Below are 19,376 nucleotides of genomic sequence, written 5' to 3'. Positions count from 1 at the left end.
GAATCCTCCAACCTGTAACCTAATGACTACAGAATTACTATAACTAGTCACTGCACAGATAGTGCTGGGTTGAACAATAACTTGTCATATGTAAAAATAAATTTACTTTTCGAAATATAAATGCAACACAGTGATGATGATGTCATAACACGGTAGGTATGATGTCATAACTCATTATGTATGATGTCATGACTTCTTCTTATTCTGACCCTGGGAAAGATATGTTTAAGTTGGTGTTGTAGATGATATGTTTTAGTTAATTTAGCACCAACTTAACAGATGAAAACATTATTTATACCAGCATCAAGCCTTGTACCCTGTATGCTCTGGTTGCGATGCAAGGAACTAACCTAATCCTATATTCTCCTGTGTTATGTTACAACATGGTATCCTAGATCTTAAAATCTGTTTAGCTAGGAGTTAAACACCTGTAAAAAAATATTAGTCTGTCCTTATATACCGACCTGTTTAGCGCTGAGGTATCGTAGCATTGTTGGCACAGGTCGTCGTGCAAGGGCGGGCGTCGTTACGCATGATCGCTCATCCTTATCGCCCTCCATGTTCAACGAAACCGAAGTCACGACTTGTTTCTCGGATTTCCCTGGAATATAAACAACAACGTGAATGGAAATTATTTATTTCAGTGGGGTAGGCAGTAGCCCAATCAAATTACTTAAACAACAGAGAGAAGGGAATTAGCAACAAAACGACAGTCGTTAAAACATGCTACAGGTAAAAACTACTTGAGGAAAAGTGTAAAAGCGCGCCCACTACAAGTTTCCACAAATATCACTTAAATACACATATTCTCGCATTGGTAGCAGCATCAAACCCCCAATATAATATATAAATACAAATTCACCCCAGGGCTAGATTTGAACCCCAACACCCCCTAACCTGAGTTTGCGTTATCCCTCTTGTGGTAAACATCAACCCATGACTTCTCGCTGAAACGTAACGAGAACTCGTTGGTGCGCGACCCAATCCGAATATTTGTCATTGAGGTGTCCGTTACTCTCTCGATTGTTGCGTTGCCCTGAAACAATTAGAGTATGATGTCATACAATAGCTTTACATAGTTGGTTCTTTATCCTTACAAGAAACATTAGACAATGTGACATTACCACATACCCTATCAATTTCAATCTTATAATGTTTTCAACATTGTAAATTTACCTCACAACATCGAGCCTTGAACCCGCTACCCCCAGTTCCCACAACCCACCTTAGAATAACTCCTCATCTCTCCATCTTGATCCTTGCCATCGATTGGATGTTGATTTAGCTCCGGGGACTCGTTTAAATGATCATGTGTCCTCCTTCTACCTCCTGGATGTTGGTGTCCTCTCCTCCTGCTCACCATGTTGGCAACCGTGCTTAGATTATCAACATCCTCGTCAGGATCAAGCTCATCTGAAGAAGGCAATTATAAAGAACAAACAAAGAACTTATCCAAAAGGGTATAATAAAGAACAACCAGACTGCCACCATTGTGGACGTATGTGTCCTTGGGCAAGACACTAATGGCAATTGCTTCAACCCAGTGGTCACTAATAGATTTTCTAAACTATCTGTCATACAGACATGACAACTATAACCCACAAAGTTATAAACCTTAACCCAAGGCGCACCATGTATAGCATTAAGTTTATTCACGAATATATAATCAGCCACCAACCTTCATTGAATAGTTTACGGAATCGACTTTTCGTGTCTTCCTTCAATTTCTCTTCGATATTTAATGGGGATTCCCCTCTTTGGTTACTGAGGGGCTTCGAGGAAAGAAGATAATCTGAACATAGAAAGAATATAAACTTAAAAATATATTAAAATATATAAAATCATTAACTACTTATGTTTTTCATTTATTTCAAAAAAAAATTTTAAACTTAAAATACCACAAACAATATGTTACTCTATCATCTCCGAAATTACGATGTCATACATTACCATTATGATGTCATACATTACCATTACGATGTCATACATTACCATTATGATGTCATAGATTACAATTATGATGTCATACATTACCATTATGATGTCGTTTTCTCGGTTCACTTCTTGAAGTTTCAACTTCATCAAAATGTTTTGGACTTCCAAAACTTTCCCGATAGTTGTTGTCGTTGTGATGTAATGCGTCGTCACGGGAACGAAGTCTTCCCCCTAGTGGCTGTTTGCGTTTTGGACGCTGGCTGAAACTGAAACATCAATCAAAACATTGGAACAACCATGAATTTGAGATTAAAATAAGCTAAATGGTGATTCCGTGCTCGCTTACAAGTTACTACGTATGTAACTTGTATATTTTCTCATGGCGGGGCAATGACAGCTGTTATAACACGGCTGTTCTGTTGCATACACCTCGTGCCTGCTTACAAGTTACCCTGTATGTAATTTTATTGGTGAATATAAATCTATGGTTACGAAAATAAAAGTTATAACTCACGGGATTCCGTTATCGAGACGCGATTCTTCACTTGGTTGATTGGTGGAGTTGGTTGGGACTCTGCGTGGTGGAACATCTGATCTGTAGGATATTCATATTTATAGGGGGTTTGTGCTATATATATATGTATGTGTGGGTCTTCAGGTGACTCAATAGGGGGCACAAAGTGTATGAAACAAAACAGCCACTTTATAAGTTAAAGTTACATTCATTCATTCATTACTTAAATAAATTTGATTTTTAAGTTGGCCACCTGTTAAGTTGCGCAACCACCAAACTTTTTTTGTTTTATAAATAAAACCAAGATCCTTATCTGATATAAAAGAAATAAATCCAAACTCTACCCACCCCTCCCTTCCCTGCCCCATCAACGACCTTCGTAACTCTGCAATGTTTGCCACCACTGGAGGGACATTCCCACCTCTAGGGGGCAGACTTGGCCCAACTCTGTCCGACATTCCTACATAGAAATAATATTTTGAAACTTTATGTCTATTACATTTTTTTACCTTTTAAAATATGTTAAACTTTTTCTCTAAGGGTGATCTCTACAGTGAGGCACACCTGAGACCTGGGATGTAGGTCTATTACCCCAACACCCAAAGTGCTACCATCTAGACCCCACTGAGGTAGTTTATAGACACTCAATAATATAGAACCCACCAAAGAATGAATCTTCCCCACTTTGATAATTCTTTGCTCTATAATGTGAACTATGGATGTCAGATATTGAACCAGGCCGTAAGTATCTGTAAAGTATGAGATGAAATAAAAAACTGAAGAACTGTTAAAGCAGCTTTTTTGGATCCTAACCTTACAGAATTGCAGATTAAGAATGTTGGCCCAATGCCCCAACACCCAGGGTGCTACAACACATTAATGAACACTGGGTTGGAGCAATGTCTGCTAAGGTCTTGCTCAAGGACACATATATGCCACGATGGTATCAGTATCGAGCATTGAACCCAGTACCTACCTAACCACTGGCACTGACCAACAACACACACTTCCAAACCACAACCTGACCTGTTGCTTTGTACGGACAGTTTATCCGGTTCCGATTCCATGATTACTGACGTTGTTTTCTTGATTCCACTTGGAATGTTGGATGTTTCAGGAGATTTTGTTAAAGCCATTTCACCCTGTGTTGTAAATGGTGATTGTATGATTGAATGTAACTTATCTATTCTTTGGAAGACAGGGCATCGATAGTCCTTATAACACAGGTGGTCTGTTTCATACACCTTGTGCTTTCCACCTATGTAACTTTGTGTATGATTGTTATTTTTTCGGACATTCCATAATTGAATTGAGTAATTACCATTAAGTGTCTTGCTCATTCTGAAAGTTAGATCTTACAAAGAGGTTAGATCTTACACCGTTAAGTTGAGACTGATCTCCACCATACCCTGCACACTGGTACTCACTTTAACCAATCCATGCATTGAAGCTCGGTTAATAGTTGGAACCTTCTTATGACCCAACCCATCTCCCCTACGTAGGTGTGTGGATGTTTTTCCATCCTTTCCAGTTTCAGGAACATTTCCAGAAACTTTTTCGTCTTTTCCAGCGAAAATTGGCTCAGAGCTAAACAGAAAGCTGTTTTCATTTTGTTCTGGCTGGGTTGCAGGTTTCGATTTTGCTTTTTCTGTTGTAGATTTTTCATTTTTCTCCCAGGGTAACTTCTGTGGTTTTTGTTTCGTTTGGAAACTATTTGCAGACTCATTCTTGACTTGTTGTGAGTCATGTTTCACACTGATTGAAGTTTCATTCACATTGGTTGATGTTTCATCTTGTTTTAGGGGAGTTTTGTCATGAATAGGTTTCCCATCACTCAGGGTTTTAGAAGTTTTTATATTTTCGCTTTGATTTGTGAAATAATGAGTTTTTTGTTTTGTTGAAATAGTTGTTAGTTTATCATCTTGTTGTTTTGTAACAATCAGGTTGTTTGGGTCGGTGGTTACTGTAGTTTCGGTAGACAGAGGGGTGGTCCCCGACTTCTGGAGAAAATAAATTCAATAACTGGTGTTTTAATAATGAATTTAATAATGTTATTAATAACAGTGATATCTCAAACATATATTTCTATGACATCACAAACTTACTTTGAAACCTTTTTGATCTCCAGTGACCGTCCCTCTAGTGGCGGAAGTTTCTCGGACATTCGAGTTTCGGCTTTTCCCGAATGTGGCTGACCTGCTCCCTCCTGTGGCCATTTCTCTAAAATATTTGAGAACCGGATTATTTAATTTTAATTTATTTTGTTGAGTTCTTCGCTAAAGAATTTCGGACTTAAGACAGATTTGGTGCATCACCCTAACCCGCAGACTTTTCATGCTGACAATTTAGACAAGAGCGACCACTACATTGGAGTTACTGGTGTTAAGCTGTTTGCATATGCCAATCTATATATTAGGAAAATACTTAAAATTTCATGATTATGGTGTGATGTCATAATTAGTATCATGATGTCACAATGTACCTTTCTTGCGAAGCAATTGTTGCCGAAGCACTACGAGAGTTAGGGGCGTTCATTTGTGATGTCATAAAGAAAGTGTCCGAAGCTGAAACTATGATTATGATGTCATATATTGCATTGTGATAAAAATGAGTGAATTGTTAATGAATAATGAAAATTATAAACACAAACATGACAACCCAGATAAATGATACTATATTCATCTCAATTCAGCTTAAAAAAACTAAAACTATCTTCAGTGGTGTAGAAAGTTATAATAAAGAAAAAGCTGTGAAAGCGAACCACTATATATTAGTAACATAGACACACCATTGGTATCTTTTTGCTTTCCCTCCTCAAATGGGTTTGGGTGTTGTCGAATTAGGGAATTCCCTGTTGCTCTGTCACTTGTGGCAGAAGAGATTCTCTAAAACAAAGAATTTAATGAAACTTTTTCATGTGGCCGGACGTTACAATGTTGTAACTCAAAAAATGTTTAGAAAGCCTAATCAGATTTATAATATTTCCATGTTCACCTTTCCGTCTTTCCTCTGTTGCATCGCAGCTACGGCCACTAGATGTTTTTGAGCGAGCATTCGTTGTTGCCCGGCACTTAACTGACGACGCAACGCAGCTTGACGAAGAAGTTCATATTGTTCCTCAGCTGCGTGGGGTGGTAGGTGAATAAATGTAAGTTGTTTAATCTGGTATGGCTCGCTTACAAGTTACCACGTATGAAAAACCCATTCGTAAACACTTGGTTAGGGCAATTACTGTTAAACGCTTTACACAAGGACACACACCAACAAAAGCAGAAGAGCCAACCCTCAAACCAGTTTTCTCTTGGTTAGAATGAGATGCACTTACCACTGCACCAGACAAAGTTCTGCTTGGTTAGTATGTTAATACAAACCCTCACACATGGTGTATTCATACACCTCATGCTCACTGTAAAGTTACACACCACACACAGTGTAAGCCACACTCCTGTTAAACCACTGCACCCAATTAAACCTATAATAGCTTCCTTGTCTATTTCTTCAGTACTTCCACTATCTGAACCTTGTGTATCAGGTTGGGGCGACCACTGACAGGAGGCATTCCTCATTAAAGGGGAACTCGATTTTGAATCGTTAGAACCATCCGCTAATTAATTTATTAATTATGATAAACAAGCAGAGAGTTCCAAAATATAAAATAAGGGAGATTAGAGTAAATATATCAAGAATATAATTCTTTACTTTACAAGAAATAACATACTGCTTTAATTCTTATTAAAACTACATTTTTAATCTTAATGAACATGTAATCTCTCTGCAATGGACAAATATTATTACACAAACAACAACTAAGTATTTTTGAGGATTATATCTCATTATTTCAACTTACGAGACAAACTCCCCAAATGGTTGGCCAAATATTTGACAGCAAAGTTCCCATCATTGGGGTTTCCCCCATTGTTTGTGTAACGCAATGGATAATCTGAAAGTTTAAGTTAAGTTTTAGTGAAGTTTGTTTGTGTTTAAATGACTGTCTTTTGTTGTTGTGCCCTGTCTTGGACAACACTCCACCAAACACATCAATCTTTCACAAAGAAAAAATACCAAAAAATGATATTAAGTACCTAATGAACAACTTTTTTCATTTGCCCATATTATAGACTATACCTATAGGCACCAAACCTGGGGTGGTAGGGTGGGGAGGCCGCTTAAGAATTTTTTGCATTGCATTAATCAGTAAACATTACAACTAATAAGTTAGATTTGTTTCAAATGATGTCTCACTATCCCTCCACTTTAAAAAGTACATACAAGAGTAAATTTTAATTAGTTCTTCACCTTTTGCTGGATCAGGAATCATTAGAACACCACTTCGTAAATATGCTGACGTCAGCACTTCTAAGTAATCCGTCTGTATGTAATTATCTTATGAATGTTATGTTGGATTTGTAGTTTCTCACGTATATGCAGGAGAAAAGGGAAAGAGGGAAAAGAAAAAGGTTAAAAGAAAGGATTTAAAAATAATTTTTAATGTATTTAGTTATAAACTATGTTATGTTTATACATTTATTAAACGGAAGAAGAAATTATTTAGTTTGTTAGATATTTCATGCAAGGTTTTTGTTAAGACATTTTTCTAGACCCCACTGAGGCAGTTTAGACACTTAATAATACATATTATGTTCTATAAGGGTGAGGTTAGGCACACACGCATATATTGTTTAACAATCCACCATAACTATTACACCACACATACTAGTGTTACATAACATGCAATTAATAATTCACTCAACTCTTTTCCTTTTTAACCCGGAGATAAAAATCCCCAACATTGGATCTCCGTACTTGAGAGAAACAGTTGCTAGCTGGCAATGAATGAAGTGATGTAACTTATTTATCCTCATGGCGGGACAACAGTAGTCGTCATAACACGGGTGTTCTGTTTCATACACCTCATGCCTGCTTACGAGTTACCACGTATGTAACTTTGTGGTTGATTTTTTAGGATTTTGTCATTTTATCCGGTATGGCTGACCACAGTTCCATGTTACTGACTGGTAATGTATTTCTATGTTAGAGCTAACAGGTTTAAACTTGTAAAAACTAAATGAAACTTTGTTAATATTTTACGCAACAAAATATGTTTGTAAGTAAACACAAACAAAATAAACGGTTTTGTTAAATATAAAGTAGAGCATAACAACAAATGAAATCACATACCTCAGTTACTTATTCTATTAGAGCTCATATAAACAGAAATACTGTGACTATGCTGCATATAGGCGAAGTCTTGAGGTGAGTTTACCCCAAACCTATTCTATCTCGGCAAGGTCCTACAACCAAGCTTGTCTTTGATTTAGACCAGAGTTGGCCCATTACCCTAAACACTGCATAAATGTCTGGTTTATTTAACACAACTTTTCACTGAAGCTCGGAAACTTTTCGTTGATTTTTGTTTTTGTTGAAGCTTTGATGGTGAGATATCTTGCGAACTTCGGAGTGGAAGCCACTTGTGTTTGCGGGTGTCAAACACGTGGCTTGGAATCGATGTCTTGTGGAATAACTTCTTCGTAGAATCGCCGTTGCTTTGTTGGTTGTCGGGCAACGGTGGCCTCGTGTGGAGAACAAGGCTAGATGTGTAACGGAACCCACTGACAGAAAACTTCTTCTCTTTACTTCCCCCCACTGGGCTGCTTTTCGTGAGACGAGGAGGAATGAATTTGTCTTGAATTTTTGTTCCGGATGTTGGAGATTTGAACAAGGAGGATGTGGGTGGAGCAGAGGAGCGTGGATCCTTCTTCCTTGTCATCTTATGGGAGGATGGGAGTAAAGATCCTGTTGCTAGGATGGAGGGAAGATTCTGGTAAGCTCCTGTGATGTTCTGTGCAGTGATGATGGACTTTGTCTCCTGGGGATCAGTCTTCCCAATGTATTCAAGTATCTCCTTTGTAACTACGGGTGATGAAGCCACTGTAGCCGCTGCTAGAGATGTCCCAATATCACCTGGGTAGTTTGTATTGTAAAACAACATTTCCCATATATTGACAGGTGTTGATGGGGCTTGCTGAGTTTTAGTGACGGGTGTTGGCCGTGGGGCCGTTTTCTGTTGTGACAACTTCTTCTCACCAAGAGTGGCGTTGGTAAGTGGTATGGTTAAAGATGTCTGAGGTTTCTGTTCTGCTTTATGCACCAACAGCGCGACGGGCTGGTCTTCATTACTTTGCTTTGTGACCGCTTTGACGTAATTCTCGATCTTAAAGTTTGAGCAATCACCGGACCTCATCCTTATACAAGTTGGAGTCGGGCCTAATGACGCGCAACTGCTGAAACTTCTCTGTGTCACGATACACGACTCTTTACGCGATGGCACAGATGAGGGGGTGATAACTTTATGTGGTGGGGTGAATTGAACGAAAGTTGCTTTGTTCGTACGAAGAGGAACGACAGTTCTGCATTCCTGGGTTCAAAGTTTAAACTTCTAATTATCTTAATATAAACTTAATACTCCTGGCTTCTATGCTTATACTGTTAACTAAACTTGTATTTTTATCATACCTTCTGTATTTATAGTGTTTTATAACACCATGCACTAACTTTAGTTTTTTCTAAACTTTATAATATCTGTTGTCCCTTTCTTTTCTAATTTGTCAGAAAACTGGATTTATGATAATAACTGTTGATATAATCTCAATCTTTTACAACTTTATTCAAACCTTTTTCGTTGACCTGTCACCACTTCGGTCATCGTTTGACGCTTGATGCTGATTGGCTGGTGTAGTCACATGATGTTCTGACCTCCTGCGAGCGCTCGAATTTTGAGAATATCTGAAAATATTGAAAAAATTAATAAGGTTAAGTTAAAACATTTGCTAAAAATATACCATGAGTAGTAAGCGTAAAAGTAGTCTATCTTTTCTAATACGATAACGAAGATCATATTAATTAAACAACAAGAGAAGGGAATGGGAAACAATATTTATCAAATTACCTCAGAGTTTTAGTTTTATCTGATGTAGTTTTTGCGCTGTGTGTCGTAACAACTTGTTTACTGCTGTCTGCAGCTGAAGGTATCACTGTCTGTAAGTGAAATAATAACTGTTATAATAGAAACATTATAAAGATCACAATAAAAAAGATCTATGTGATGCGGTTAGAACACCTGCCTTCAGTTGCTCTGTTAATGTTAAAAATATAAAATTTTGTGTTGTTTCTATATATAACTTGTTTAACTTTGCATGACAGAGCAACTGAAGGCAGGTGTGCTAACCGTTTTTTATGTTTAAACCAACTTTAATAGCAGAGACAAATAAGCTATATTAATCCCTATAAAGAAAAAAACATGAACTGACCTTCGTTGCCGGAACTTTCGATCTTTCCCGTCGGGATCTCATCTTCTTCTTCCTCTGCAACTTGGGGGCGATAGCAAGCAGATGCACGGGGAGTCCGTCGTCGCACGAGGAATCGGACCCTGATGTATCGGACTCCATCTCGCTCATGTAGTCGTCGATGTTGAAGTCGTCGGATAACGGGAGACCTGGGGCGGTGGGTTTACTTGGTTGCTTATATCATGCCTGTAGTCATTATGCTTAGTGGGCAACGGCAGTCGTTATAACACGAGTGTTCTGTTTCATACAACTTGTGTCCGCTTACGAGTTACCATGTATGTATTTGTGGTTATTTACCCAAATGACTGACAATTTATACAACCTATTAGTGACCACTGGGTTGAAACATATACTAAGTTATCAAAAACCGCACTCTGTGGATTGTTTGTATTTTCCACAAACCTGCGTTCTGCATTTGAAGTCTTCTCATTATCTGCTTCCTCATTCTATCTTGCAACTCCTTGAGGCAAGCATTGACTTTTGAAGGATCAGGATCACAATAATCCAGCAAGGTATCACAGAAGTAATATCCCATCATCTCCAAATCCCTTGTACTAAGGTGAGTGTCTTTACGTTTACCGGGGAGTGAAGCTCCGCCAAATGTGGCTTCCATTGTATAACTGTGGGGGGGCGGGGTTTATATGGGTAGGTATAGGCAGCAACAATATGTAGTTACATGTTTATGTTTTACACACAGTAAAAGACCTTTGAAAGCCCTAACATTGACTCTACCCAAAATAACATCTTCACATTACTTTATAGCTAATAAAAATCTGAAAGAGATCTTTTGGATTTTTTTCAATTATCACTTTAAAACAAGTGTTGGTCCTCCAAAATACAATTGAAGCAATTGCTAAACAATCTCGGTTTAACTTATGCCGATACTGTTATGTTGTCACCTGTTAGGAATCCCCATATACCACATAACAATCCTTCCTGTTCCCTCCTTGCTCTTCTGGACTTTATATTTGCAGCTGTTGAAGCAGAAGAAGGAGGAAGCGTTCTTGTTGAGCATAAGTGGGAAGATCTGTGGAAATAGATTATGAGTTGATAATTATGTTGTTAAATTGTAGATTATGTTTATCTTGCATGACGGGGCAACGACAGTTGTTATTACATGGGTTTCATACATCTCATGTCCAGTTACCAGCTATGTAATATTTTGAGTGTTTTTGACCATACGAGACCTCTGGGTTGCAGTAATTGCAGTTAAATGTCTTGCCCAAGCCAAATACACCCACAAGGGTAGCAGCATCGAGCATTGAACCTATATCTTCTAGCTAACGCATGATAAACCTATAATAAACCAACTTACCCTTTCATGCAACCGCTTCTGTGGGTTATGTTTATTTTCACAACCGTAGATGAAAATATTATTCTTTCTTGAATGTCCATGAAGATCACAATACAAGACAATCTCCCTCTCACTGTTCAACCTTTTGATCATCATCTTGGTATGCCAGATGGAAGGAAACGAATCCTTCAACACAGATTTGTAATTCCGGTTCAAATCGCGACCAGCGAGGGAACATCTGGGATAGAAATGTTAGGTTTTAATATATGTTTTCCATAGACATCCATGTTATATTTCACCTGTAGTTTCCCACAATAACACCATCAGGGTTTAGCATCGGAACAATCTTAAAGATGAAGGTGTCTCTCAAAAGCTGGAAATACAAACTAGTTAATAATATGACTAACAAAGTTTTCCAAAAAATTAGAAAAATGTTTTGTACAAAATTGGTATGGAGTTATAGAGTTCGACATCGTCATACAAGACTGGATTATGAATCGTACAACCCCAGTTTAGAAACCAAATACCAACCTTAGCATCTGCTGAGTTCCCCGTCAAATAATCCAAGAACCCTTTCATCATCCAAGATGCGTTTGTCTCCCCTGGGTGTACACGCGCAGTGAGCACAACGGCACGTTTGGCCCGAGATATCTCGGGGTTTCGCGAAGGTGAAGTGATGGTGAGAATGTAAACAAGGTTGCCTGTGAGTGTAAAGGTGTGAGACCTGGGTTGTAAGCCAATTACCCCAACACCCAGGGTGCTACCATCTAGACCCTACTGAGGCAGTTTAGACACTCAATAATAGAGATTTTTTCTATAAAGGTAAGGTTTTCCAGTGAGACCTGGGATGAAGGTCTATTACCTCCAGTAAAAAAAATGACCGCAGTAATATTGCATCTATCACCCAGCCCGGGACTTGATGTGCGAACCGTCTGACTTACCTGCAAGTGTTCGACACAAAACCCGTTGTTTACAAATCCTTGATCGAACTGGATCATTGGCAACCTCCAATAAATATTCCTGGAAATTAATCCACAGTTTAAGAAGTGTGAGTTATTGTAATTTATTGATATGAGTGAGGTCCTTTATTGATGCAGCCCAGGGGCCCAAATTCACAAGAGTTGGCCCATTACCCCAACATTGTACATGTAGATCGTACTTTATAAAGATACGTCCTAGAACGAAGCACGTCATCTAAGCCAGGGAGTTTCCCTACATTTGTCTATACAACAGCAATATTACTATACATGACGAGGCAGGTCATCTAAGATTTAGGCCAAAGTTGCCGTACACCCGTCTGTACATCAACATTATCTATAACATCCCAACCTACCTGTAGATCTGTGTAAGTATACGGGAAACAATGCGCAAAGTAACAACAATCGTCTTTAAAAGGGAACTCGCACGTCCATGTTAACCCGTAGTAAGTGCGACCATCTCTACCACCTAAGTTATTTCGATAATATCGGATGTTACTTCCTCCTCGTACCCAACCAATCTGTGAGGAATAAACTGTGAATACTAAAGTATTAGAAGATGGAAACATAAATTGTCAGCGGTGTAGAAAAACATTTCTTCACAAAGTTGCATATTTTCATAGAAACATGCATATGCATACTTCATAAACTGGAACAGATGAGTATGAAACAGAACATTCATATTATATTGACTGTAGTTGCTGCCATGCAAGGATAAATAAGTTACGTTCTATTACCATCTCTTTTTTAACGATGCAAAACCTAAACCACAACCATCACCTTATTTTTCTTTGCGTTCATCTCTGAGTAAAACACAGGTCTCATCCCGTGATTGTAGAGACTCGATGGTTTCATGAGATTCACGATCGTGAAGCGGTACGTTTGCTCTGGTCTCATGTTTCGAACCCTGTGTGATGTAATAAGCGTGATTATGATGTAATAATAGACAAACACTATCCACCAAGTTACTGAGACATTCAAGTTACCTGAAGAAGAACCACTGTGTGTGTTTGTTGGTGTAGAGATCGGTCCTTAGTGTGAGTTCATACTCGAAATCTGACCTGTAATGATTGCATATTAAATATTATACACCGGGGCCATAGCATAGATGAGTGAGGCTAGGACTGGCACCATTGTGGATGAAAAAACAATCACTAACAAATCACTAACAAAGTCACATGCTTGGTAAATTGTAAGCGAGCACGAGGTGTTATAACATCATGAGGATAAATAAGTGACAAAAAATTTCATTCCAATGCAACTTACAGCTTATCCACTTTAAGCAAGTTTCCGCTCTCAAATCTCGATTCAAACTCCAGGGTTAAGTTGTCTTCAGGATATTCCCTAGGTGTCAGTGTTGTGCTCACCATCGCTAAACGACAACCAGCCACACGAGAGCGCATGAAGTAAAGGTCACGACCCGGGTCGTTATAGTATATCATCTGTGTAGGAATAGGGGTGCATGTTAGGTGAAGTCTGGGTAACGAACCAACACTGTATGATGGAGGCTTACTGCACTATATGGTCATATTGGTTATTCTAGTAAAGGGGTTTGTTTTGTGAAGTTTGGGTAAAAAGGATTGGTTTCAGATATTGACTTTCTCAGACTCACAGCAAATTAGGATAATAGTGTCGGAAATTGGGGCTTAAAAACTTAATTACCAAGCTCCTGCCATTGCAGTGGGGTTGCCAGAATCCAGTCTGATTATAATATGTTTACTACAAGTTGTGCATGCATGTAAACAATAAGCATGATTGTTATTGTTATACACAAAGTTACAATGTTAATACGTGTACAATGGCCATTGTTTGCAAGATAACTCACTTCACCCAACTGCGGCCCCCTCACAGCAGGGGTTGGTTCTTTCCCTGTATGTTTGTACAAAGGATCGGGGAAAGGAGGATTGTATTCAAGGAATCGAATAGCTGGGCAGACTACTTGCATATGGGAAGGCCACCTGTTGGAAGCATATGGGGCTTCATAGTTACATATATATTTGTTTCTCCTTCCTTTTAAATACAGTAATGAAGTTAAGTTTATTAAAAACTAGCAGCAAAAAACAGTTGTTAAAACATGCTAAGGGATAAACTATGGATGCTAAACCAACAATATTAAATGAAGTGGTTACTTGGTGTATTTTAAAGTTTTCATAGTTAAAACCATGTCTGCTTATCCACACACTGTAATGGCTTCAGCAACTCGACTGTGGGCATGGGAGTGGCAACCATGGATAAGTCACTCAAGTAGCCACATACCTTGTAGCTTGTTGAGGGCCAGCTTCTTTAGTTAATGCATAGAGGTTCCTTGGTTCTCTTAACTTTGGTATCTTCCTACCAGCTTGGTAGTGAAACACAAGCTGGGTGGTTCGATGTAAAAGGTCATCGGGTAATTGGCCCTCACTTGAAAACACTGGGAAAAGGTGAAATTATACAAAGCATGGGCCAAGTCTGAGTTTCAGATATATCGAAATAGTCTGGGTGATGAGGTGGAAATAATAGTTGATATACCATGATAATATAAACAAAGCATTGGTAAAAAGGGTGGCTGTTAAACCCTATAGAAAACAACATGCAAAATGTTGCAAATATTTGAAAAAATAATATACTTTAAACACAAAGATATCATTAAATATTATCAATGTATCGCTCACAAGGTCCTTCAATAATTTGTCCATTCTTTCCAAACTGTTCATCGGGAACAGACAGATCATGATAACCACTCAAGCGTGCGTCGTAGTTTCGTCGCCATTCTTGCAAACTACGGAAGTTATCTCGAAACGATGCATTACGACCTAATAATGAAAGACAATGGTTTAAGTTTCACAACAATGGTATATACTGAATTGGAATAAAACTGCACTTATGTTACCTAATAATACTGTATGCCTGTTGATCATAGTTAAAACAATTATTATTATAAATCTAAGATCTGAAGTTTAAAAATCTACTGACAATTGTTTATTTTATGATACCACATATAAAGTATACAACATGGTTAAAAGCTGCCAAATCAAACAGACAGAAATTAAGTTGCATGTAACTAATTAAACAGACAGACATTACAAGTTATATACAAGCACAACTTAATCTAAGTAAGGAATACCTGCAACATAATCATTAATCAATAATCATTTATGTAATGTTCAAACAAATATAAATTAGAACAATAAACCGTACAATTAATTACTAAATACTTAAGTGGCAAACACCATGTTGGAACAAATAATAACCAACAAACACACAAAAGAGTTAACTCGACAGCTATTTCTAAAACAACTCAGAATACATTGCCAATAAAGTGTACACTTATTGCCAAAGTAGTTTCACCATAAAAACAAACATTCTTTACCTTTAGCAGCGTCGGTGGGGGACATTATACACCGCAGTCTAACTAAACATTACTGTTGTGACTCTAATTAACTTCCCTTCAATTTAATTTAAAACAACCACAGTAGCTTGAGGGGTAAGTCTCCTCCAGTGAGAAATATTAACTGAACAATTGAAAGAAGAGATGTGACCGGCACCCAACAAAAGCCACTCCACGCACACCATTGTTCTCATAAGTGCTCAGTAAACATTGAATGAAAGTGGTTCAAATGGACTCAGATATCAGGAATTAAACGCAAGTGTCTGACTAATGTAATGCTGAAATAACAAACAGAAATTTCGCTGTAACAGATTTTAAACTTTCCTGATGTTTTAGCATATTCCTAGTAAGCTTTTGTTGGTATTTTGTTGGAAACCGCTGATATAATAAAGATATCAACCAAATGTATATTTGTCCAATTCTGGCCTATACCCTAGGTCACATGACAGCCTACAGGACTTAACCCATATAGCATAAAACAAAGGGTAAGCAATCGATGTAAAAACCTGACAATAACTTATAACAAAGCGTTAAGACAGAGTATAGTTAGGAAAGTTTGAGTACGTTTCTTCAACAACTTGTGTTTCACTTTATAGTGGTTTTACAAAATTAAAGTTAAGTAAATATTTTAAACGCATATCATTATGTAGGACAGTTGGAATTGTTAGGTACTTTATTTAAACAATGCACTTGTTTTAAAAGGGAATTTCCAGTGACGGATTTATAACCGTCGAGTGGCAATCATTTTCCACAAGTGACAAGTCCCACTTATGGTTACAACTTCAAGTGAGACCTTAATCATTAATCCTCAATGTCAATTAACGGGGCGACTCGACACTTTGTTGCGTTAATGACCTCTTGTGACTCAAAACAAGCAGCATGACTCGTTATTTAAGTGATGACTCGTAACTTCTCCCTTTCTCGGAACTCAATACTGCCACCGTTATGGGCGTATTTCTCTATACAAAACACCTAATGGTAAACCCTGAAGATGTTTCACCGTGTGGCAGACGAAACAACGGCCTTTAAAATCACACAACCAATAATTGCCAGAAGATCTATTTAACACTTATAATACACCTTAACAACAACATACAACAGAAACAACTATTAAAGAGCTTTTACTTGTTCCTTGGCATTCAGACAAATATAGAGGTAACCACAATATGTAAATATGCAAGCATGCTTTAAACTTCAACATACAAACATACAGTTACCGAGGTGGGTATTGAACCCTGTACCTTCAACACACATACCTGTGTAATATCCATAATGCTGAAGATGTCTTTTCATGAAGTTATCATATGGATCCTGGGGTGAATAATATCAACATGTAACAGGATTTTATTAGGTTTTTGTTGTCAACTTTTACCTAACTAATTTTACATTTATCAACTAAGCATTATATCTGACTGCATAATGAATGAATGAAACTGTTTATCCTCGCATAACAGGGCAATGACAGTCATTATAGCATGTGTGTTCTGTTTCATACACCTTGTGCCTGCTTAGGAGTTACCGCGTATGTAACTTATTTATCCTTGTATGGCGGGGCAATGTCAGCCGTTATAACACAAGTGTTCTGCCATGTATGTAATTTTGTAGGTCATTTCTTTTTTCAGGAGTTTAAAATATAACTGACACTTGACTATTACTTAATCATCATAACCTACTACAGTCCTGTCTATGCTCGATTTCTTCTTCTTAATTTTCTTTCTTGACTTTGGAGACTTTGAGGTTGGATACCAACTAAACTTTGGCCCAAATATCCAAAGAGGTTTCTGGTTAAATACTTTATACAAATGTTGAGTAACTGAATGTAGCATGGGTATTGTAAACTCTATTATAACTGCCAACCTAATCTGTATGTCTTGTTTACTTGTTATACATGATATAACTAAATCTAAAAAAATGAGATCTAAAGACAATTGTTTGTTTTGTAATCTTAAAAGACCAAACTCTCTTCTGCCATAAAATATATGTGTGCCTCAACAAGACAGACACCCTGTTAATGTCTCACTGAATGGCAGAGTATTTGGTTCTTTAAGATCACAAAACAAAAATGTGCTATCTTTTCCATACTTATACACCTGATGATATATAACACATATAACAATACAACAAACCACTTACCGGCACAGCTGCTGCCTGTAAAACAAGAAAAAGTTTTAAAAAGCGACATTACCAAATTTTAGTCAAACAGTAAATCATATTTAATTTAGACAAATTAAATCTTCTTGTTATATTGCCCGTACCTGTAAACACTTGTGTTATAACGACTGTCGTTGCCCCTCTATGCGAGGATAAATAAGTTACATACGTGGTAACTCCTAAGCAGGCACGAGGTGTATGAAGCAGAACACCTGTGTTATAACAACTGTCATTGCCCCGTCATGCCAGAATAAATTAGTTACATTTCTTCCATTATTTTAAGTTTAAACTATTCCTTTTATTGAAAACAATTATTCACAAAAATAAACAACTCACCAAATCTTCGTTTGACTTTTCTTCAAATATTTCTCCCTCATTTAAATCTGTAACATCCCCTGTACTATCAAACTCTGTGTGGAGGATATTGTCCATTGCTCTCTTGTTGTTGTGCTGTAATAAATACAAGTTGACATAACATGGGGGTGAAATGCTACAATTAAAATATTATTGAGGTACAGTATAATATGTCATAAAACATGAAGGTATTAGTTTATAAGAAAATTTATATTAAACATGGGTATACAGGTTTTTGATACGTATGTACGGACGCCTGTTTTGGTATTTTTACACCATAATCTCACTATTAAGTTAATACTTTATTAATATTAATTATTGCAAAGGTAACATTATAGGTCAGAAGACTGGGTAATTATCAACAGTTTAAATAATTTAGAATAAAACTAATTGAACATTTGATTAAATAGATATTTGTTAGAAAAATTAAACGAAAATTACAGATTTTGTTACAGAATTACGATTTAAAAATAGACAAGTAAAAATCAATGAAAACAATTTTTTCGTGAACAATAGTGCTTGGAAATCACTTACGCACGAGTGCTGTCACGTCTTTATTTGTTTCAAACCCTCGACATACAAGCAAACAACCGTGGTCAATGGAAAACCGCCCGCCCACCGTGTTTACATACCAAACATATATCGAACCCTTGTCCAAAACATTTTGGAATTCCAAGGCTGCTTTGAGTCTCAAGTGAAGCTAAAGTTTCTTAGCAACAACAATCACTTAGCGCCAACTGACGGATGGAAAATTTCGAGTAATCAGAAAACTAGAAGTCTGCAGTTAATCAAAAAATATGGCGAATTTTAGTAACAATTATAGTTCTTGGTACGATAACTGGTATGGCAGAAAGTTGGAGCGCAGTCAGTTGCAACCGAATGTTTTGAAATGCACGAATTCGAACTCTGAAAATTCCCCCGAAGTTGTATGGGTGTCAAAATCCCATGACCCTCTCGATCTACGAAGTACTGCGCCAGTTCCACGCAGAAAATTTGTCGAAAGCAAGAATTTAAACGCGGCGGGCAAATCATTTCACGAGCCTTCGATCACCTTACAGAAGTGGGGGAAGAAATGGGCGGGAAAATCTGTCCCGTCAATGCAAAGCACAAGATGCGAAGAATGGTCGACTTTACGCCGTATGTTGCCATCAGAAGGCCACCCAATTAATAAATCGCCGCCTAACTGGGGTAGCGGGGTGTCCCCCGCCCCCACGATGACTACGAACCGAGTTACCAGGTTCCCGTATATTAACAGCCCCATGACCCGATACGTGGACGACATGCATAAAACTAACGGACTCTTCAGATTACATTAAACAAGACTTGGGTGCAAGGAAAGATTACCTAATGTTTAACAATATGCAAACCGTATTATAATAAATTCTCATACATAACCGCGTATACACCATGCGTAGTTTAACCGTTAAGACTGGAGTTCACA

The 19,376-nt window shown here is 37.7% G+C and overlaps 1 protein-coding gene across 6 annotated transcripts; it reads right to left on the bottom strand.

The window, feature by feature from the left end:
- Positions 1-81: 81 nt before the first annotated feature.
- LOC149727383 (uncharacterized) lies at positions 82-19,369 on the bottom strand. 6 transcript variants are annotated; one of them, XM_089890313.1, is made up of 39 exons: positions 18,470-19,369; positions 17,918-18,031; positions 17,564-17,578; positions 16,687-16,741; positions 14,715-14,855; positions 14,320-14,473; positions 13,889-14,021; positions 13,330-13,505; positions 13,050-13,124; positions 12,844-12,970; positions 12,420-12,584; positions 12,028-12,106; positions 11,618-11,787; positions 11,386-11,459; positions 11,108-11,324; positions 10,692-10,819; positions 10,195-10,412; positions 9,757-9,941; positions 9,396-9,484; positions 9,121-9,232; positions 7,201-7,272; positions 6,746-6,818; positions 6,297-6,389; positions 5,922-6,053; positions 5,444-5,571; positions 5,238-5,334; positions 4,932-5,019; positions 4,555-4,669; positions 3,877-4,449; positions 3,476-3,591; positions 3,113-3,198; positions 2,798-2,909; positions 2,450-2,530; positions 2,035-2,201; positions 1,679-1,792; positions 1,226-1,413; positions 898-1,036; positions 465-601; positions 82-210 (listed from the first exon to the last, which is right to left on the bottom strand). In XM_089890313.1, the coding sequence occupies exons 2-39, from the start codon at positions 18,011-18,013 to the stop codon at positions 187-189; spliced, it is 4,944 nt and encodes a 1,647-aa protein (XP_089746439.1). In that variant the 5' UTR covers positions 18,014-18,031; positions 18,470-19,369; the 3' UTR covers positions 82-186. The 6 variants fall into 6 exon arrangements, with proteins under 6 accessions (XP_089746439.1, XP_089746440.1, XP_089746441.1 ...); XM_089890314.1 differs by having other exon boundaries at positions 3,877-4,446; XM_089890315.1 differs by having other exon boundaries at positions 4,932-5,013.
- Positions 19,370-19,376: the final 7 nt, after the last annotated feature.

Source organism: Ciona robusta, chromosome 12 (assembly GCF_009617815.1).
Source record: "Ciona robusta chromosome 12, ASM961781v2".
NCBI lineage: Eukaryota > Metazoa > Chordata > Ascidiacea > Phlebobranchia > Cionidae > Ciona > Ciona robusta.
Note: the sequence above shows the minus strand (reverse complement) of the source record. Positions and strands in the feature narration are given on the sequence as shown.